Here is a 22,532-nt window from a genome sequence, read left to right as displayed (position 1 = left end):
CGGAGACAGCGACCATGCCCGCGCAGAAGGGGGCGGCATGGGCAGCAGCGAGGGCCGGCAGCCATGGCCGCGCAAAGGAGGCGGCCGGATGTGCCATAGGGCGGCGGCATGGGCAACAGCGTGGCCGGCGGCTATGGCCGCGCAGAAGGGAGCGGCGTGGGCAACAACGAGGGTCAGAAGCCATGGTCGCGCTAAGGAGGTGGACAGACGTGCCATAGGGTGGCGGCACGGGCAGCAGCATGGCCGACGGCCATGGCCGCGTGAAGGAGTGGCGGCGTGGGCAGAACAAGAGGAAGGAGAAGGAAGTCAGAAAGGAGGAGAAGAACAGGAGGAAGAGACACTGATGTCGGGGTTATGATCCTGACAATGCGTACTAGGGGTACGAATAAAGGGCAGGTGTAACACTCGGTGTTTAACGAGTTCAGGCCCCTCTCGGCGGAGGTAAATGCCCAACGTCTCGATTACTCGGTGTTTAATGAGTTCAGGCCCCTCTCGGTGCTTTGACTGCATGGGTATGGTTACAAAGATTACTCGATGCCTGGCTATGGAGAGGGGTGCGGCTTATATAGAGTGCACTGATGCCCTGATACGTCTCCAACGTATTTATAATTTTTTATTGTCCCATGCTATTATATTATCATTCTTGGATGTTTTACAATTATTTTATAGCAACTTTATGTCATTTTTTGGGACTAACCTGTTGACATAGTGCCCAGTACCAGTTGCTGTTTTTTGCTTCGCAAAAAATCAATACCAAACGGAGTCCAAACGCAGCGAAACTTTTTGGAGAATTTTTCTGGGCCAGAAGACACGGGATGGGCCAAAGAAATACCAGAGGGGTGCCCCCGAGGGGGTGCACAACCCACCTGGGCGTGTCTGGGGGGGGGGGGGGGGGGGCAGGCGCGCCCTGGTGGGTTGTGCCCACCTCGGCGGCCTCCCGCACCGCCTCTTTGCTCTATAAATACCCCAATAGACCAAAAACCCTAGGGGAGTGGACGAAAATCAATTCCAACCGCCGCAAGTTCCAGAAACCCACAGATTCAATCTAGACACCATCACAGAGGGGTTCATCATCCTCATTGGTGCCTCTCCGATGATGCGTGAGTAGTTCACTGTAGACCTACGGGTCCGTAGTTAGTAGCTAGATGGCTTCCTATCTCTCTTTTGATTCTCAATACAATGGTCTCTTGGAGATCTATTTGATGTATCTCTTTTTACGGTGTGTTTGTTGGGATTCGATGAACTTTGAGTATATGACCAGATCTATATTTTTATCCATGAAAGTTATTTGAGTTTTTTTGATCTCTTATATGCATGATTACTTATAGCCTCGTATTTCTTCTTTGAATCTTTGGTTTAGTTAGGCCGACTATGTCGGCGTCCTGGGAACGGGGGTACCCAGACTTGCCTGCCTGCGGCCCATGGCGTTGCTCCATCAACGGCTTAGTATGGCCCAGCATCAGCAACAACAACTCAAGACCCTCGCGAGGAGGACGACACCAAGACCTCCCTGGGGGGGGGGGCTCACTAGGCTGACTCCCCAGGAGCGGAGATATCAAGGCAAGGTGCACCTCGCGAGGTTCATGTGACGTGAGCCATCACGATCAAGGCCAGGTGGGCGCCAGCGGGCGCAGTGTACCAGTTTCCTCTTTGGTGCTAAGGAGGAAAGCGCAGGCGCGGAGTCCTGAGGAATCAAGCAAAGGTTTCCATATCGGTGCAACAAGACCAAGACCGCCAGGACAGCAGGACGGAGGTCATCGCAGAGCCCACCGCAGCGTCACCACCAGAGCCTTTTGCAGGCGAAGACTACTTTTGTCAGGATAGTTTGTACTAGTTGTCCCCCTTCAAATTTGGCCGTTGTGGGATCCCTTCCCGCCTACATTTGGAAAGAGGACCAAGGCCACTATAAATAGGACTTAGCCTCCACCATAGAGAGGGGGATTGAGACCATCCTCTCATCCACTAGCTCATCGAGCTCAAGAACACCTCACCTCCTGAGGCTGTTCCACCACTGTACTAGTTCATCCTCAGCCCCTCGAGGCAATCCACCACAAAGATGAAGTAGGGTATTACACTGCAAGGTGGCCCGAACCAGGATAAACCGTTGTGTCTCTTGTCCCTTGGGTTCGTCAAGCTAGGCCGTGGAATCATCGAGCAGGCAGACTGGGATGGGAGAGTTCTTCGCACGCACCCCAGTGTTCGAACCTCTCAAGGGTCTGCGGAACCCCGAATCCGACATTTGGCACCGACCGTAGGGATGTGTCGAAGCTCCGCCTCTCCATTCACTCCGTCTCCCCGCTTGCTTCGTCTCTTCGTTCGGCTCTCATGGCAGGCGTCGCCCCTCCGGCTGGATCGACCGGCGCGCGCGGTGGCGCTGAGGGCCTCCGAGCCTTCACCCCTGCTTTGCGACGAGTGCGGTTGCCACCCAAGTTTAGGCCAGACCTGCCGCCATGGTACGACGGTGCAGCGGACCCGGCAGGCTTCCTCCAGGCGTATGAGGAGGCCGTCTGGGCGGAAGGCGGCGACGACAAGGTCATGGCAAACTGGTTCACCATGACCCTCGCTGGCGTACCGCACGCCTGGATTCTGAGCCTGCTGATAACCCACAAGTATAGGGGATCGTTTGTAGATTTTTTTGATAAATAAGAGTGTCGAACCCAACGAAGAGCTAAAGGCAGAAAAAATATTCCCTCAAGTTCTATCGACCACCGATACAACTCTACGCACACTTGACGTTTGCTTTATCGGAAACAAGTATGAAACTCTTTTGTAGGTGTGATGCTAGAACTACTTTGCAAGAATAAAACTAGAAGTACTTTGCAAGATAATAAAAGTTAGGTGTTTAGTAGAAGGGTTTGTGACAACAAGAAAGTTATTTGCCCCTAGGCAATTGATAACAAGTATCGGTAATCATTCTTGTAATTTTATATGAGGGAGAGGCATGAGCTAACATACTTTCGCTACTTGGATCATCTGCACTTATGGTTGGAACTCTAGCAAGCATCCGCAACTACTAAAGACCATTAAGGTCGTGAAACCCAACCATAGCATTAAGTATCAAGTCCTCTTTACTCCCATACGCCATAACCCACCTACTCGGGTTTAAGTTTCTGTCACTCTCGCAACCCACCGTAAGCAAATCATGAACATATTGCAACATCCTACAACAAGGGCCCCTCACGTTTGCGCGAGAACGGAGGGCACCGTAGGACAGCACCGTAAATAAAATATACAATCATACCAACCAAGATCACGATTAACCCACAGGACAAAACGAATCTACTCAAACATCATAGGGTAACCATAGATCATTGGGAAATAATATATGGAGTTGAGCACCATGTTTAGGTAGAGATTACAGCGGGGGGAAGAGGTGTTACACCGCTTCATAGAGGGGAAGAGAGTTGGTGTTGATGGTAGCAAGATTGTTGATGTAGATCGCCGTCCCGATTGTTGCCCCGGTGGCACTCCGGCACCACCGGAAGCGAGGGGGAGAGAGCCCCCCTCCTTCTTCTTCTTCCTTGGCCTCCTCCCTAAGTGGGAGAAGGGTTCCCCCTCTGGTCCTTGGTCTCCATGGCGGCGGAGGGGCGGGAGCCCTTCCGAGATTGGATCTCCCTCTCTGTTCTCTTCTGTTTCGCGTTCCCCAGATCTGGCTGAAAACCGTTTCTTATATTCCTGGAGATCCGTAACTCCGATTGCGCTGAGATTTTAACACGATTTTTTTTCTGGATATAAGCTTCCTTGCGCCCGAAGTAGAGCTCCAACCGACGTACGAGGTGGGCACAACCCACCACCACGCGCCAGGGGCCTCTGGCGCGCCCTGGTGTCTTGTGGGATGCGTGGGCCTCCATTTGCGGTGATTCCAACTCTAAAAAATCACATATATTCCAAAATAATTCTTCGTGAAATTTTATTGCATTTGGACTTCATTTGATATCGATACTCTGCGATACAAAAAACATGCAGAAAACAGGAACTGACACTAGGCACTGGATCAATAGGTTAGTCCAATAAATCATATAAAAAGTTGCCAAAAGATTGTGAAAGTGATATAATATTGGCATGAAACAATCAAAAATTATAGATACGGCGGAGACGTATCAACATCCCCAAGCTTAATTCCTGCTTGTCCTCAAGCAGGTAAATGATAAAAAAGATAATTTTTGATGTGGAATGCTACCTAGCATAAACTTGATCATATATCTAATCATGGCATGAATATTAAGACATAAGTGATTCAAAGCAATAGTCTATAATTTGACATAAAGACATCAATACTCAAGCATCCCAACAAACAATCATATCTTTCAAAATATCAACGCTAAAGAAAGCTATCCCTACAAAATCATATAGTCTTATCATGCTCTGTCTTCTTAACACAAAGTATTTATCATGCACAACCACGATGACAAGCCGAGCTTGGTTCATACTTTTTAACGCACTTCAGCTTTTTCAACCCTCACGCAACACATGAGCGCAAGCCATGGATATAGCACTATGGGTGGAATAGAGTAAGATGATATGGGTAAGTATAAAGAAGACAAAAAAGTAAGAAAGTATCACATCGATGTGGCTAACCAACGGGCTATGGAGATGCCCATCAACTGATATCAATGTGAGGAGTAGGGATTGCCATGCAACGGATGCACTAAGAGCTATAAGTGTATGAAAGCTCAATATGAAACTAAGTGGGTGTGCATCTAATCCTATAATGAAAAATTCCCACTAGTATATGAAAGTGAAAACATAGGAGACTCCCCATATGAAAAAGATGGTGCTAATTTAAAGCACAAGTGTGGTAAAGGATACTAACATTGCCCCTTCTCTCTTTGTTTATTTCCTTTTTCTTTTTTTTCTTTCTTTTTTCTTTTTTTCCTTTTTTAATATTTTTCTTCTCTCATTGTCCGGAGTCTCATCCCGACTTGTGGGGGAATCATAGTCTCCATCATCCTTTCTCACTGGGGCACTGCTCTAAAAATGAATAATGATCATCACACTTCTATTTACTTATAACTCAAAAGAAACAAAAATTACAACTCGATATCTATGACAAAGTATGACTCTATATGAATGCCTCTGGCAATGATCTAGCGTAACATGTATGAAAAATGATGAACGGTGGCTAAGCCACAACTACTATGTCAACTATATGATCATGCAAAGCAATATGAAAATAAATGCTCAAGTCATCAAATGGATGCGGTGGAAGTTGCATGGAAATATATCTCGGAATGGCCATGAAAAAGCCATAATAGGTAGGTATGGTGGCTATTTTGAGGAAGATATAATAAGGCTTATGTGTGATAGAGCGTATCATATCACGGGGTTTGGATGCACCTGCGAAGTTTGCACCACGTTTTGATGTGAGAAATGGCAATGCACGGTACCGTAGAGGCTAGCAAATTGTGGAAAAGTAAGAGTGCGTATAATCCATGGACTCACATTAGTCATAAAGAACTCATATACTTATTACAAAAGTTTATTAGCCCTCGAAGCAAAGTACTACTACGCATGCCCCTATGGGGATAGATTGGTAGGAAAAGACCATCGCTCGTCCCCGACCGCCACTCATAAGGAATACAATCAATAATAAATCATGCTCCAACTTCATAGCATAACGAGAGACTATACGTGCATGCTTTGGAATCACAAACCTTAACACCAATATTCCTACTAACCCCAACCGTTTACTAGTACCTCCCACATATTCCATCTCTATATCGCAAAACTATTATAAGGAATCAAACATATCATATTCAGTGATCCATAAGTTTTATGTAGGATTTTATGACTAACCATGCAATTGACCAATTCCTTTTAACTCTCTAAATAGATATAAGTGAAGCATGTGAGTTTAATTCTTTCTACAAAAGATCATGCTCTAATAAATATAAGTGAAGAAAAAGAGCATTCTTCAAACAATGGTTTTCTATGTGAAGAGAAACAGGCAATCCAAACTTCAAATGATATATAAGTGAAGCACATGAAGCATTCTATAAATCCATACTCAAAAGATATAAGTGAAGTGCAATGAGCATTCTATAAATCAACCATGGACTATCTCATACCAGCATGGTGCATAAAAGAAAAGTGAAAAATAAATGCAGAAGACGCTCCAAGATTTGCACATATCACATGAACGAAACGAAACCGAAAACATACTGATACTTGTTGAAGAAAGATGGGATGCTTTCCGGGGCATGCCCAAGCTTAGACACTTGAGTCTCCTTGAATATTTACTTTGGGTGCCTTGGGTATCCCCAAGCTTGAGCTCTTGCCTCTCCTCCTTCTCCTCACATCGAGAACTCCTCGATCTTTGATCACTTCATCCATGCAAAACTCAACAGAAAGTTCGGTAAGACCCGTTAGTATAATAAAGCAAATCACTACTCTAAGTACAATTACAAACCCATTCATATTTTGTTTTTGCATTGTAGCTACTATAATATAACTTTTCCATGGCTTAATCCACTGATAGAAATTGATAGTTTCATCAAAACAAGCAAACAATGCATAAAAACAGAAACTGTCTTAAATAGGACAGTCTGTAGCAATCTGAACATTAACTATACTTATGATACTCCAAAAATTCTGAAAAAATTAGAAAAAATAAACAATTTTTATATAAAGATAGTGCAAAAAGTTTCAGAACAATTTGACGTTCCAGTAAAAATGTAAAATCAAGCACTACAGCCAAAGTTTCTATTTTGCACCACACAAACCAACAAGCAATCTAAACATCCTAAAGGCAAATCTTGGCACATTATTTTTATAATACAATGGAATTTTACAAGGGGACAATTATTTTTGTGATAATCTTCATGGAAAATTCTACATTGTTTCCATGAGCATGAAGACAAGTGTTCAAGGTCGACCCTCACTTCTCCAATGCATAACTTCCAATCGCTTCTCTTTTGTGAAAAAGTTTTTAAGTTCCCCTCTATATTTTTTTGTTTTTAAACTTTATAAAAGCACTCAACAGAAATAAATGACCCTCTAAAACTTCCGGGTTGTTTCCCTGGCAGCGCTTTCTTTAAAGCCATTAAGCTAGGCATAAAGTGCTCAAGTAATGGATCCACCCGGATCCCAAGGTATATCAAAGCCAATTTTAATTAACAATGATTTGGCATTTAGTAGTGAGCACAAAGCAACATATATCATGCAATGACAAAGTCTAACTCTCTTCCTATGCATCGCATGTCATACAAGAACAATTCATGCACATCAAGTAAAGGCCAATACATAGCATAAGCAGTTTCTTGCAATTCTTTCGTGTTGGAAACATAAAGAGGAGGAGATGTAGTTCCTCTCTCATAATAATTGCAAGTAGGAGCAGCAAGCACATGCATATTATATTCATCAAAATTATCATGTGAAATAGTAAAAGGCAACCCATTAATATAATCCTTAATAAGTGCAAACTTCTCCGATATAGTGTAGCTTGGAGAATTCAAAAAGATAATAGGACTATCATGTCTGGGTGCAATAGCAACAATTTCATTCTTAATATAAGGAATTATGGCAAGTTCATCTCCATAAGCATAATTCATATTGGCATCTTGGCCACAAGCATAGCAAGCATCAAGTTCATCAAAAAGGGATATTTCAAATGAATCAACGGGCTCATAGCAATTATCATAGCATTCATCCTTCGGTAAGAACGAAGGAAACATTAAACAATGTATGAGTTGGAGGGTTACTCTCATTAGAAGGTAGGCACGGGTGATCAATCCACTCTTCCTTCGCTTGTTCTTCGCTCTCCTCCTCATCTTTTTCATCCAATGAGCTCACAGTTTCATCAATTCCTTCTTCCATAGACTCCTGCAAAATATTAGTCTCTTCTTGGACAACGGAGATTTTCTCAATAAATTCATCAATATCGGAATTGCATTTATAATTATCATAGAAATATTTAAGGATGGAAGAATTTTCAGGTCTATAAACATCATCATCAAAAGCTTCATACTTTTCAAACAAAGATTCAATTTCATAAGCACCCTTAAAAGCAACAAATTCTTCTATTCGTTCCGCATCATAATAATCATATATACCATTAGCATAAGAAGCCAAGGTTTCATTATCATTAAATTCACATGAAAAGGGAAGATGTGGAGCCTTCATCATAGAGCAACAAGTATAATCATATCTCAAGCATAGCTCCCGAGCATACCAATGCAACATATGAATTTGATCCCATAACAATTTTGCTTTATGAATCAAGCGATAATCCCTAAAGTATTCACGTTGATCCAAACTTACTCCCGTTATATAGTTGAATGGGGTTTTCTCAGGATTATCAAAGTAGTGCATAATATCTTTCACATAATGAGCATCGAGGGTTTTAGGAGGTTCCCCATCTCCATGAGTAGCAAGTACAACTATTTTTTTGGGTATTTCGTGTTCCATATCCATAACTAAAGATAGAGAAAAACTTAGATTAGGAAATAAAAAACTACTTAGTGATAAAGCAAACAAGCACACACGAGAATAATCACCCCACGCTATTGCTCCCCGGCAACGGCGCCAGAAAAAGGTCTTGATAACCCACAAGTATAGGGGATCGTTTGTAGCCTTTTTTGATAAATAAGAGTGTCGAACCCAACGAGGAGCTAAAAGAAGAACAAATATTCCCTCAAGTTCTATTGACCACTGATACAACTCTACACACACTTGAAGTATGCTTTATCAGAAACAAGTATGAAACTATTTCGTAGGTGTGATGCTAGAACTACTTTCCAAGAATAAAACTAGAAGTACTTTGCAAGATAATAAAAGTTAGGTGTTTAGTAAAAGGATCTGTGACAACAAGAAAGTTATTTGTCCCTAGGCAATCGATAATAAGTACCAGTAATCATTCTTGTAATTTTATATGAGGGAGAGGCATGAGCTAACATACTTTCTCTACCTGGATCATATGCACTTATGATTGCAACTCTAGCAAGAATCCACAACTACCAAAGATCATTAAGGTCATGAAACCCAACCATAGCATTAAGTATCAAGTCCTCTTTACTCCCATACGCCATAACCCACCTACTCGGGTTTAAGTTTCTGTCACTCTCGCAACCCAGCGTAAGCAAATCATGAACATATTGCAACACCCTACAGCGGGGGCCCCTCACATTTGCACGAGAACGGAGGGCGCCATAGGATGACACCATAAATAAAATATACAATCATACCAACCAAGATCACGATTAACCCACAAGACAAAACAGATCTACTCAAACATCATAGGATAACCATAGATCATTAGGAAATAATATATGGAGTTGAACACCATGTTTAAGTATAGATTACAATGGGGGAAGAGGTGTTACACCACTACATAGAGAGGGTGGGGAGTTGGTGTTGACGGTAGCAAGATTGTTGATGTAGATCACCGTCCCGATCATTGCCCCGGTGGCACTCTGGCGCCACCGGAAGCGAGGGGGAGAGAGCCCCCCTCATTCTTATTCTTCCTTGGCCTCCTCCCTAGGTGGGAGAAGGGTTCCCCCTCTGGTCCTTGGTCTCCATGGCGGCGGAGGGGCGGGAGCCCCTCCGAGATTGGATCTCCCTCTCTGTTCTCTTCTGTTCCGCGTTCCCCAGATCTGGCTGAAAAACGTTTCTTATATTCCCGGAGATCAGTAACTCCGATTGCGCTGAGATTTTAACATGATTTTTTCCCGGATATAAGGTTCCTTGCACCCAAAGTAGAGCTCCAACCAACGTACGAGGTGGTCACAACCCACCACCGCGCGCCAGGGGCCTCTGGCGCGCCCTGGTGTCTTGTGGGCTGTGTGGGCCTCCGTTTGCGGTGATTCCAACTCTGAAAAATCACATATATTCCAAAATAATTCTCCATGAAATTTTATTGCATTTGGACTTCGTTTGATATGGATACTCCGCGATACAAAAAACATGCAGAAAACAGGAACTGACATTGGGCACTGGATCAATAGGTTTGTCCAATAAATCATATAAAAAGTTGCCAAAAGTATGTGAAAGTGATATAATATTGGCATGAAACAATCAAAAATTATAGATACAACACAGACGTATCACCTTCCAGAGTCTTCTGTGGCCTCCTGGGAGGAGTTGTGCGGCCTCTTCGTTGCGCACTTCGCGGCACCGGCGCCCCACGCCATTGCAGCCCTCCTTGGCGGTTCTCAGGCGCCGCCCTCGAACCGCCATATCAAGCAGTTCTTTCACCAAGCGTGTGTCGCGTGCATGTAGCAAGGAGCTCCTTCGGGATGGGCGGCACCTGAGGCCGACCTCACCTTTGACTCAAGAGACCATCCCGTGACCACCGTGGGCACAAGCGCGCTCCCGATGCTTTGCACCCCCAGCATCTGTAACGTGGTGGTAACTAAGACTCTCATTGACGGCGGGGCCGGGCTCAATGTGCTCTCCGTGGAAGCTTTTGGTTTGCTTCACGTATCACACGGCCGGCTCTACCCCACGAAGCCGTTCTCCGGGGTCGTCGATGGCTCCACCGGCCCCCTGGGACAAATCTGCCTCCCAGTCACCTTTGGCACCCGCGACAACTACCGCACCGAGCTCATCAACTTCGACATCGCTCGCATCGGCCTCCCGTACAACACCATCCTCGGGTACCCGGCCTTAGCCAAGTTCATGGCGGCAACTCACCCTGCCTACAACCTCATGAAGATGTCAGGAAGCAACGGCGTCCTCACGATGGTCGGGGACACCAAGGGAGCGCTGGCGGCTCTCAAGCTCGCCTTCAGGACTGCGGCTGCCGCGCGGCCGGTGGAGGAAGGAATCCCGGGGGCTCCGGGGGCTGCGCCAGCAAAAAAGAAGCAGTTGTTCTCTCAAGACCGGGCCGAGACGAAGCAGGTGTTGGTCGACCAAGATGGGGCATCAGGAGCCACCTTCACCATAGGTGCCAACCTTGCCCCAGACCAAGAAAAGGCACTGGTCAATTTCTTACGCGCGAACAAGGAGGTGTTCGCATGGGAGCCCAAGGACCTGGTTGGAGTCCCAAGGGGAGTGATCGAGCATCACCTGAATGTGTGCCCCAATGTATGCCCAGTAAAGCAGAAGGCGCGGCGCAGTCCACGGAGAAGCAGTCCTTCATTGTCGAGGAGACCCGCAAACAGCAAGAAGCTGGTGTCATCCACAAAGTGCGGTATCCGGAGTGGCTAGAAAACCCGGTCGTCATGCCCAGGAAAGGGGGGAAGGAGTGCATGTGCGTCGATTTCACCAACCTCAACAAGGTGTGCCTCTCAAGACCCCTTTCCGCTACCACGCATCGACCAGATCGTCGACTCCATGGATGAGTGCGACCTGTTGTGCTTCTTGGACGCATTCTCAGGGTACCACCAATTCAAGATGGCGGTACAAGATGTCGAGAAGACGGCCTTCCTGACCCCGTGCGGGGTGTACTGCTACACCTGCATGCCCTTTGGGATGTGTAACACCGGAGCAACCTTCCAGCGGCTGATGCACATTGCTCTGGGCCAACAACTCGGGAGGATCACTGAGGCCTACATCGACAACATACTGGTGAAGTCTCGGGAGGCAAGGACCCTCATCGAGGATTGATACGTCTCAAACGTATCTACTTTTCCTAACACTTTTCCTCTTGTTTTCGACTCTAATTTGCATGATTTGAATGAAACTAACCCCGGACTGACGCTGTTTTCAGCAGAACTACCATGGTGTTGTTTTTGTGCAGAAATAAAAGTTCTCGGAATGGAACGAAACTTTGCAAGGAATTTTTATATAATGTATAAGAATTTCTGGAGCCAAGACCTACCGGAGAGGGGCCCCTGGATGGGCACAACCCACCAGGGCGCGCCCCCTCTCCTGGCGCGCCCAGGTGGGTTGTCCGCACCTGGTGGCCCCGCTGACCCTAAAACCAACGCTATAAATTCCTATTTTCGGAGAAAAAATTAGGGAGAAAGAATTACCACGATCCACGAGACGGAACCGCCGCCAAGCCATGTTCTTCCTCGGGAGGGCAGATCTAGAGTCTGTTAGGGGCTTCGGAGAGTGGGATCTTTGTTCTTCGTCATCACCAACCCTTCTCCATCGCCAATTCCATGATGCTCCCCACTGGGAGTGAGTAATTCCTTCGTAGGCTCGCTGGTCGGTGAGGAGTTGGATGAGATTCATCATGTAGTCGAGTTAGTTTTGTTAGGGCTTGATCCCTAGTATCCACTATGTTCTTAGATTGATGTTGCTATGACTTTGCCATGCTTAATGCTTGTCACATTGGGCCTGGGTGCCATGATTTCAGATCTGAACCGTTTATGTTATCACCATTATATTCATGTTCTAGATACGATCTTGCAAGTTATAGTCACCTACTACGTGTTATGATCCCGTAACCCCGGAGTGACAATAACCGAGACTTCTTCCTGTGATTACCGTAGTTTGAGGAGTTCATGTATTCACTATGTGTTAATGCTTTGTTACGGTTCTCTATTAAAAGGAGGCCTTAATATCCCTTAGTTTCCAATATGGACCCTGCTGCCACGGGAGGGTAGGACAAAATATGCCATGCAAGTTCTTTTAATAAAGCACGTATGACTATTTATGGAATACATGCCTACATTATATCGATGAACTGGAGCTAGTGCCGTATCGCCCTAGGTTATAACTGTCACATGATGAATATCATCCAACAAGTTGCCGATCCAATGCCTACGAATTTATCTTATATTGTTTCTGCTAAGTTACTACTGCTATCATCACTGTTACACTTGCTACAAAAGTACTGCTATCACTTCTACCGTTACTGGTACTAACGCTACTATTATCAAAACTATCATACTACTTTGCTACTGATCACTTTGCTGCAGATAATTAATCTCCATGTGTGGTTGAATTGACAACTCAGCTGCTAATACCTTCAAATATTCTTTGGCTCCCCTTGTGTCGAATCTATAAATTTGGGTTGAATACTCTACCCTCGAAAACTGTTGCGATCCCCTATACTTGTGGGTTATCAAGACCTTTTTCTGGCGCCGTTGCCGGGGAGCATAGCTATATTTGTTGAGTCACTTGGGATTATTATCATATTATCACTATGAAGAATCTGAAGGATGCTAATACTAAGATATTTCCCTAAAAGACGTGGGGAGGTAAGGAACTGCCATCCAGTTCTGCTTTAGATTCACCTTCTGTTATGAGTAAACTTGCAACACCACCACATGCTATTAATTCTGATATGTCGCAAGTTATTGATGATGCTACTTCTACTATGAATGATGCTTATGATGATGCTAGTACCTTGCTTGATAATGATGATGTGCCACTTGGTGAATTTCTTGATAAACAAATTGCTAGAGTTATACAACATGATGTTGTTGAATCTGATGATGAGCTTGAAACTGAAACTCCTGAAACACCTACTAGAACTAGCCCTCCTAGATATGAATTGCCTAAGGCACCGGAAGGTTATGTTATGAGTTAAGAAACAACTAGAGATATTCTTGCTTGCAATGATAGAGATGATCTAGAGAAATTACTATGCAAGTATAAAGAAAAATCTCTGAATGCTAGAATGAAATGTGATTCTAAGTTTGCTACATCACCTATCTTTATTGATGATAAGGATTATGAATTCTCCATCGACCCACAGTTAATTACTTTGGTTGAATTCGATCCTTTCCATGGTTATGAAACTGAAACTATTGTGGCACATCTTACTAAGTTGAATGACATAGCCACCCTTTTTACTCATGATGAGAAAACTTGCTATTACTTCATTCTCAAATTATTTCGATTCTCATTAAAGGGTGATGCTAAAGCTTGGTACAATACTCTTGCTCCTGGTTGTGTGCGTAGTCCCCAGGATATGATTTATCACTTCTCTCAAAAATATTTTCTCGCTCATAAGAAACAAGCTGCCTTATAGGAAATATTTAACTTTGTGCAAATTAAAGAAGATAGTCTCCCACAAGCTTGGGGGAGGCCTTGCCAATTACTTAATGCTTTGCCTGATCATCCACTTAAAAAATGAAATACTTGATATCTTCTATAATGGACTAATCAATGCTTCTAGGGACTTCCTAGATAGTTGTGCTGGTTGTGTTTTCAGGGGACGAACTGTTGGACAAGCTGAAGAATTATTGAATAATAGATCGAAAAATTATGATGATTGGATTCTTCCTGAACCACCGGCTAAACCCACTCCAAAGAAAAGGGGTATATTATATCTCAGTCCTGAAGATATGCAAGAGGCAAAGAAATCTATGAAGGAAAAATGTATTAAAGTTGAGGATGTTAAATTTTTTACCTCCTATTGAAGAAATACACGGGCTTAATACACCACCACTGCCTAAGGTGGTAGAGGTAAATTCTCTTATGAAGTTCAATGATAATAACAATTCTCACAATATGCATCCTAGTCAATGTCTTTATGAGTTTGAAAACTATATTAGAAAACAAGATCACCTCAATGCAAATGTTATGAAACAATTGAAATACAATTCTGATACGATTGCTCGCTTGAGTGACTTGTTATTTAGAATATCAAATGATGTTAGAGGTGTTGGAAAGCATGCTTCTATGGTTCAAACTCAGTTAGAACAAGTTGCTAAATCTCAAAGAGAATTACTTGATGAAATGAATCATAATATGCATGACTTTGCTGTTAGAGTTGCAACTAGAGGAGGGAAAATGACTCAGGAACCACTTTATCCTGAGGGGCACCCAAAAATAATTGAACGAGATTCACAAAGAGCCAACACTAGTGCACCTAGTCCTTCTAAAAATAAAAAGGAAAATAAGAATGATAGGACTCTACATGCTCCTAGTGAACCCGAAATAGAAAAACCTCCTGACAATGATAATGAAGTTTCTATCTCTAATGTTGAAACCCAGTCTGGTAATGAACACTCACCTAGTGATAATGAAAAATATAATGCTAATATTCATGAAGATACCCAACCAAATAATAAAGAACCAGACAATGATGTTGAGATAGAACCACCTGTTGATCTTGATAACCCACAAGCTAAGAATAAAAGGTATGATAAAAGAGACTTTGTGGCTAGAAAACACGGTAAAGAAAGAGAACCATGGGTTCAAAAACCTATGCCTTTTCCACCTAAGTCAACTAAAAAGAATGATGATGAAGAATTTGAACAGTTTGCTGAAATGCTGAGGCCAGTCTTTTTGCGTACTCGCTTGACTGATATCTGATAACCCACAAGTATAGGGGATCACAACAGTTTTCGAGGGTAGAGTATTCAACCCAAATTTATTGATTTGACACAAGGGGAGCCAAAGAATATTCTCAAGTATTAGCAGCTGAGTTGTCAATTCAACCACACCTGGAAACTTAATATCTGCAGCATAGTGTTTAGTAGCAAAGTAATATGATAGTAGAGGTAACGATAGCAAAAGTAATGTTTTTGGTATTTTGTAGTGATGATAACAATAGCAATGAAAAAGTAAATAAGTGAAGAACAGTATATGGAAAGCTCGTAGGCAATGGATCAGTGATGGAGAATTATGTCGGATGTGGTTCATCATGTAACAGTCATAACATAGGGTGACACATAACTAGCTCCAATTCATCAATGTAATGTAGGCATGTATTCCGAATATAGTCATACATGCTTATGGAAAAGAACTTGCATGACATCTTTTGTCCTACCCTCCCATGGCAGCGGGGTCCTAACGGAAACTAAGGGATATTAAGGCCTTCTTTTAATAGAGTACCGGACCAAAGCATTAACACATAGTGAATACATGAACTCCTCAAACTACGGTCATCACCGGGAGTGGTTCCGATTATTGTCATTTCGGGGTTGCCGGGTCATAACACATAGTAGGTGACTATAGACTTGCAAGATAGGATCAAGAACTCACATATATTCATGAAAACATAATAGGTTCAGATCTGAAATCATGGCACTCGGGCCCTAGTGACAAGCATTAAGCATAGAAAAGTCATAGCAACATCAATCTTAGAACATAGTGGATACTAGGGATCAAACCCTAACAAAACTAACTCTATTACATGATAAATCTCATCCAACCCATCACCGTCCAACAAGCCTACGATGGAATTACTCACGCACGGCGGTGAGCATCATGAAATTGGTGATGGAGGATGGTTGATGATGACGACGACGAATTCCCCTCTCCGAAGCCCCGAACGAACTCCAGATCATCCCTCCCGAGAGAGTTTAGGGCTTGACGGCGGCTCCGTATCGTAAAACGCAATGAATCCTTCTCCTTTATTTTTTCTCCCCGAACACGAATATATGGGGTTGGAGTTGAGGTCGGTGGATCTCCAGGGGGGCCATGAGGTAGGGGGCGCGCCCCCCACCCTCGTGGCTAGGGTGTGGGCCCCCTAGCCTTGATTCTTTGCCAGTATTTTTTATCATTTCCAAAAATAATCTCCGTGGAGTTTCAGGTCATTCCGAGAACTTTTGTTTCTGCACATAAATAACACCATGGCAATTCTACTGAAAACAACGTCAGTCCGGGTTAGTTCCATTCAAATCATGCATGTTAGAGTCCAAAACAAGGGCAAAAGTGTTTGGAAAAGTAGATACGACGAAGACGTATCAACTCCCCCAAGCTTAAACCTTTGCTTGTCCTCAAGCAATTCAGTTGACAAACTGAAAGTGATAAAGAAAAACTTTTACAAACTCTGTTTGCTCTTGTTGTTGTTGTAAATATGTAAAGCCAACATTCAAGTTTTCAGCAAAGATTATGAACTAACCACATTCACAATAACACTTTGGTCTCATGTTTACTCATATCAATGGCATAATCAACTAGCGAGCAATAATAATAAATCTCGGATGACAACACTTTCTCAAAACAATCATAATATGATATAACAAGATGGTATCTCGCTAGCCCTTTCTGAGACCGTAAAACATAAATGCAGAGCACCTTTAAAGATCAAGGACTGACTATACATTGTAATTCATGGTAAAAGAGATCCAATCAAGTCATACTCAATGTAAACTAACAGTAATGAATGCAAATGACAGCGGTGCTCTCCAACTGGTGCTTTTTAATAAGAGGATGATGAATCAACATAAAATTAAATAGATAGGCCCTTCGCAGAGGGAAGCAGGGATTTGTAGAGGTGCCAGAGCTCGATTTTGAAATAGAGATAAATAATATTTTGAGTGGTATACTTTCATTGTCAACATAACAACCAAGAGATGGCGATATCTCATGCTACACACATTATAGGTGGTTCCCAAACAGAATGGTAAAGTTTATACTCCCCCTCCACCAACAAGCATCAATCCATGGCTTGCTCAAAACAACGAGTGCCTCCAACTAACAACAGTCCCGGGGGGAGTTTTGTTTGAAATTATTTTGATTTGATTTGCATAAAGCATGGGGCTGGGCATCCCGGTGACCAGCCATTTTCTCGTGAATGAGGAGCGGAGTCCACTCCTCTTGAGAATAACCCGCCTAACATGGAAGATACGAACAACCCTAGTTGATACATGAGCTATTCGAGCATACAAAACAGAATGTTTATTTGAAGGTTTAGAGTTTGGCACATACAAATTTACTTGGAACGGCAAGTAGATACCGTATATAGGAAGGTATAGTGGACTCATATGGAATAACTTTGGGGTTTATGGGATTGGATGCACAAGCAGTATTCTCGCTTAGTATAGGCACTACAGGAAACTGCTAGTTTGCCGTCTGTGGATAACAGACGGCAAAGACGTAAATCCAGACGGCAAAGAGTTTTCCGTCAGGAAGTAGACGGCAAAGTCAGACAGCGAAGAATAATCGGCAAAGAATACTTTGCCGTCTACTATTTTTTTTGCTTGATGGCAAAGACTTTGCCGTCAGTCTATACCTTCTGCCATCAGCGGGTAAAGCCAGACGGCAAAATATTGCAGCAGACGGAACGGATGGACTGACGGACGGCGTCAAGTGTTTTGCCGTCTACCGGCCGTCCAGGCAGACGGCAAAGTCTATTAACTTTGCCGTCAACTGTCGCGGCAGGCAGACAGGAAAACTCATACTTCGCCGTCTGTCGTTCTTCGGCCAGTGGGCAAAATAGCTGGACTTTGCCGTCTGTCGATCGATCCCCAGTGGGCAAAGATGCATACTTTGCCATCTGGTAGGGCTGTCCCAGACGGCAAATAGTCACCTCTTTGCCGTCAACCGTCCTGTTGGCTAGACGGCAACATTCCAGCAGAAGCACAGGCTAGCGACATGTGGCAGTTTTGCCGTATGTCCCTAGACGGCAAAGCTTTTTTTATAATCTCAAATTTTAATACACAATTAAACAGTTTAATACACAATATAGTAATTGCCTTAATCCATAACCAAAGATCCTCACAGCACAGAACCATAACAGGACAACATATAGTTCCATAGCAAATATAAGCAACAATGAACAAAGTTCCATAGCATATAGTCCCAGGACAAAGTTCCATAGCATACAAGATTGAATGGTGACTGTCACGTTTTGGCACAAGAACAAATAACGTGCTTGAAATCATCAATATGCCAAACAGACAAAAGAACCACCAACCATACTCGATCTCATACATTCGGAGAACCACCAAGGTTGTTGTCGCTTGGGCCTCGTGCATGTGAAGATCCATCAGTATTAGATCCATGGCCTGATTGATGAGGCATCGTCATAGCGGGCATACCATTCTGGGTACAATAAGCCTGCAAATTATGTTTGAGTGAAGATTAAGTACTGGTGGTAGAAGAGTTCATGTATGTCTTTGGCAATTAAGGAACTAACCGCAAACATTGCAAAGCATTGACTAGTTTGTGCCAACACTGCCTGCTGCACCGCCTGCTGCACCGCTTGCTGCGTCCTCTCATCAGCCAGTCGCCTCTCCTCCGCCCTCTCCTCCGCCGCCACTCGCCTCAACTCCGCTAGTCGGGCCTGCAAAATATGGCATGGCAATCGCATCTTCAATCCAACAGTAAGTAAGAAACAAACATATATAGAAGGACTTGTATAGAATACCTCCATCTCAACCATAGCTGGAGTCGAGCGTTTACATGTAGAAGATTTTGAGATACCTAACCGAGCTTTGTATTCAGGGAGAGAGCTACGGGAGGAACTAGGGAACATGCCTCCTGCAATTGCTTCCTTGCCATGTTTCCTGCCTTCTCCAGAGATCATGACCAACGCGTGGTCAAGAGGCTCTGTTGTCACATCATACTCGGGCCCTTTCAACTCTTTTGCCATCCCTTTAAATTTCTCCATCCGAATGTAGGCGGTCTTGCTGGAGTATGCGGACGCTGTGTCATTCTCATCGTAAGGCGTGGCTGTTTTGTACGGTGCCTTATGGGCCAAAGCATACAAGACGAAAAGGTTGGGCAGTGGAGCATTATGGTGAGACGCCTGCAACCAAAGCAACATGATTAAGATTTCATCACAAGGATTGGCAACATGTATGACAAGAAAAAGCTTATGAAGAACTCCATAAGATATACCCAACGTTCACCGAACTCCATAACGTTCAAGTTGCCTTGATGATGTGGTTGATCCAGCATTGCGGCTCGCCGATTTCTATAATCTTTGTTTTTCGCCCTGTACTCTTTGGAACACCAATAGTCCACGATCCGCTCCCAACACTCCCCCTTATCGACGCACCATCTCGGAGTAACCTAATTGATCAATTGCATCTCATATATGTCAAAAAGAAATTGAGTGCCAGCCTGTTGAGGAAATAACAAGCATGAATATGCTTTACCTCCATGTACTTGTCCTTCTCAAGATGGAGTCTCCTACCGGCTCTCTTATCAAGACTCTTATAGCCTTGAGTTGCCATATATTTGCGGACGGCTAAAGGGCGCGCCTCATGCATCAGATTATGCACAAGCTTCGGGCAATGTTTGTTGACAACTGCTCATGCCTCCTCCAACTTTCCATCCCCGCATCTATAGAAATCCTGCAAATATAGAGAAAATTAGTTTGGTGCAGTAATTTTCAAACCTTTAAGTCTGAGGTTTCTTATAAAATCTAAATAAAGTAAAATCTGCTAGTAGTACGTGTACTGGTTATGGAAACTGAATTTGTTTGGTGCAGTGTAGTACGTGTACTGCTAACATATTAGCTATATGATCTAGTACATGTGAGGATGGATGTGATTTGTGCAGAATGCATCTGAAGGAAGATAGTGTCAACTGACGAAAAAACTACATGTCAAGCGATCAACATGTGGATTCAGGTTGCAGCGTCAGTGAGCTCCAAGCACTATGTACTCTGTACACAGCCATTCACCCAAGCACTCTGTACATCCACAAATCGCAGAAATATTTTCAACCTAGCTTCAAGCGATCAACATATTTTCAACCCAGCTTTACTACACAAAAGTACTCTGTACAGCCAAAAATCGCAGAAATTATATCCTGTGAAAAAAATTGTGCCCAGCCATTCACCCAACCACTATGGCCCAGAGATGAGCTCCTTTAAACATTGTTGCTTAGAAATTTCATTCAATAAAGATGATCAGATGCACATATTTCTTTGAATTGACAGGTCCAAAAATCAGGTATATATATGCACCCAGGTTCTAGAAATATACTCTAGATACAAATAACACAATTAAGAAATACAGTACACACTAGTTTTCCAACATAGGGAGCTCCAGTACTGAATATGTACTCTTTCTAGGAATTCATATATTAATAACTAGAGGTCGAACCAAGATTTACAGCAAAGTATCCACGTCACAGATTTTTATTCAAGTTAGATATCTGCAGGTTAATCAGCAGAGCTCAAAGAATGCCTCATGTGGTATAACGTGGACAATTCGAAAGGACGACGGTTATAAATATGCAAAGACATGCATATTTATAGATGCCACCCTTTCGAACGGGAGACGCCTAGGTTACGAGACTTGACATGAAAATAAAATCTAGTGGCATCGGCACGACGACCGGAACGAAGCAAATAGGGGAGGGGGAGGAGATGACAGTCAAGCTCACCCCGAGACCGTAGAGGCGGTAGTCGAACAATGATGGCAATGGCAACGGGACGGACAATGCTCCTCGAGGTGAAGAGAAAATCCCTGCACATGAAAAGCACCGACACAACCAACATTAGCACTCGTGAAACAATCTGATAAAAACATTATCAACATCATCTCACAGTTGACAACTATATATATGTGTAGCAAGACTAGACTCTCTGGCTTGTCTTCTCCAATCTAAGCATGTTGCAAAAAACTAAGCATTTAATTTCCTACGAGCATTAATCAAAAGTTGAAATTTTGCCTTGCAGAACAACCATCAGCAAATAATCCATACATCCATCAGCAAATCATCCATACATCCATCAGCAAATCAGCATGGACAAGCACAAGGCTGCCTTATACTAAAAAATTTAGGCAGAAGAAAATGGAAAGGGATACATCCATCAGCCAATCATCCATACATCCATCTACGCATCCATCCTTGCATACATCTATAAATCCATCCACATATACTGCAATCCATACATCTATCCATCTAAAAGAATATGAACAGAGATGGGAGCGGTGCTCACCGTGGGGTGGGGCAGAGGGGGAGGTGGTGCCCCGCTTCGGTGGTAACCAGCGGCGGCGGATGCGTAGGAGGGAGCCGGCGGCGGTGCTGCCCACGGCAGCCGTGCCGCTAGGGCAGGGGAGGACGGCCCGGTGGCGGTCGTGCCATTGGAGGAGGACGGGTGGGGGGCGCAGTGGACAAGGGTCCCGACGGCGGCGCGGTGGAGGCGGGGACCAGCTGCGGCGGCGCGGTGGAGGTGGAGACGGGCGGCGGCGGCGCGGTGGAGCCGGGGACGGGCGGTGGCGGCGGCGCGGTCGAGCCGGGGACGGGCGGGGATAACCTAGCGTGCGGTCGAGACAGAGCAATCGGGGAGATGCGGTCGGGTGGGGGATTTTCTTTTCTTAGTTTCCATTATTTTGCCGTCGGTGGGACCAAAAGGAGACGGCAAAGCAAGGCTCGGTGCCAGGTTTTTTTTTCTATTAGTTCGCCGTCAGTAGGACAGCAGGCAGACGGCAAAGCAACTAACTTTGCCGTCGGTGGATAACAAACACAGACGGCAAAACTGGGGCACCGTTACCTACCATCAAACTAGACACGTGTCCATCCTTTGCCGTCACTTAATGAAACAATAGACGGCGAAGAGCCAGTTTGCCGTCTTGGTTTCTTTGCCGTCATCCTTTCTCTAGGTTTGCCGTCAGCCAGTGCGCTCACAGACGGCAAAGAGCAGATTTGTCGTTAGTCATACTTTGCCGTAATCTCATGACGACAAAGTTTTCTTTGCCGTCTACCCCGACGAAATGCTGACGGCAAAGCCGCTCACTGACGGCAAACTAGCAGTTTCCTGTAGTGATATACATATCCGTATTGCCTAGCTTGCCTTCCACGCCAAGTAGAGTCCCATCCGAACATGAGACGAAGTCTTCAATCTTGCATCTTCATAGTCTAACAGTCCGGCTATCCGGAGACCCCCTAATCCAGGACTCCCTCACCTTGGTTTCAACTTAATGTATGTCTCAATGCTTTGTTACTTGAACATGATTGTGATATTTGGAAAATATCGTTGCCTTGTGCTAATGGAATCTGACAAG

The 22,532-nt window shown here is 44.1% G+C and overlaps 1 protein-coding gene across 1 annotated transcript; it reads right to left on the bottom strand.

Moving 5' to 3' along the window:
* Positions 1-18,290: 18,290 nt before the first annotated feature.
* LOC125541690 (uncharacterized) lies at positions 18,291-21,834 on the bottom strand. The gene is made up of 7 exons (XM_048705030.2): positions 21,467-21,834; positions 20,908-20,990; positions 19,671-19,868; positions 19,411-19,584; positions 18,938-19,318; positions 18,707-18,853; positions 18,291-18,627 (listed from the first exon to the last, which is right to left on the bottom strand). Exons 3-7 carry the CDS (start codon positions 19,782-19,784, stop codon positions 18,496-18,498), a joined length of 948 nt encoding a protein of 315 aa, XP_048560987.2. The 5' UTR covers positions 19,785-19,868; positions 20,908-20,990; positions 21,467-21,834; the 3' UTR covers positions 18,291-18,495.
* Positions 21,835-22,532: the final 698 nt, after the last annotated feature.

Source organism: Triticum urartu, chromosome 2A, assembly GCF_056163025.1.
Source record: "Triticum urartu cultivar PI428250 chromosome 2A, HENAU_Tu73, whole genome shotgun sequence".
Lineage (NCBI taxonomy): Eukaryota > Viridiplantae > Streptophyta > Magnoliopsida > Poales > Poaceae > Triticum > Triticum urartu.
Note: the sequence above shows the minus strand (reverse complement) of the source record. Positions and strands in the feature narration are given on the sequence as shown.

Excerpts from the sequence above, each read along its gene's own strand:
- LOC125541690 (XM_048705030.2), bottom strand. The coding sequence starts at position 19,784 with ATGCATGAGGCGCGCCCTTTAGCCGTCCGCAAATATATGGCAACTCAA. Across the intron at positions 19,585-19,670 it reads AGAAGGACAAGTACATGGAG|GTTACTCCGAGATGGTGCGT; the intron begins GTAAAGCATATT and ends TTGATCAATTAG. Across the intron at positions 19,319-19,410 it reads TGGAGTTCGGTGAACGTTGG|GCGTCTCACCATAATGCTCC; the intron begins GTATATCTTATG and ends CTTTGGTTGCAG.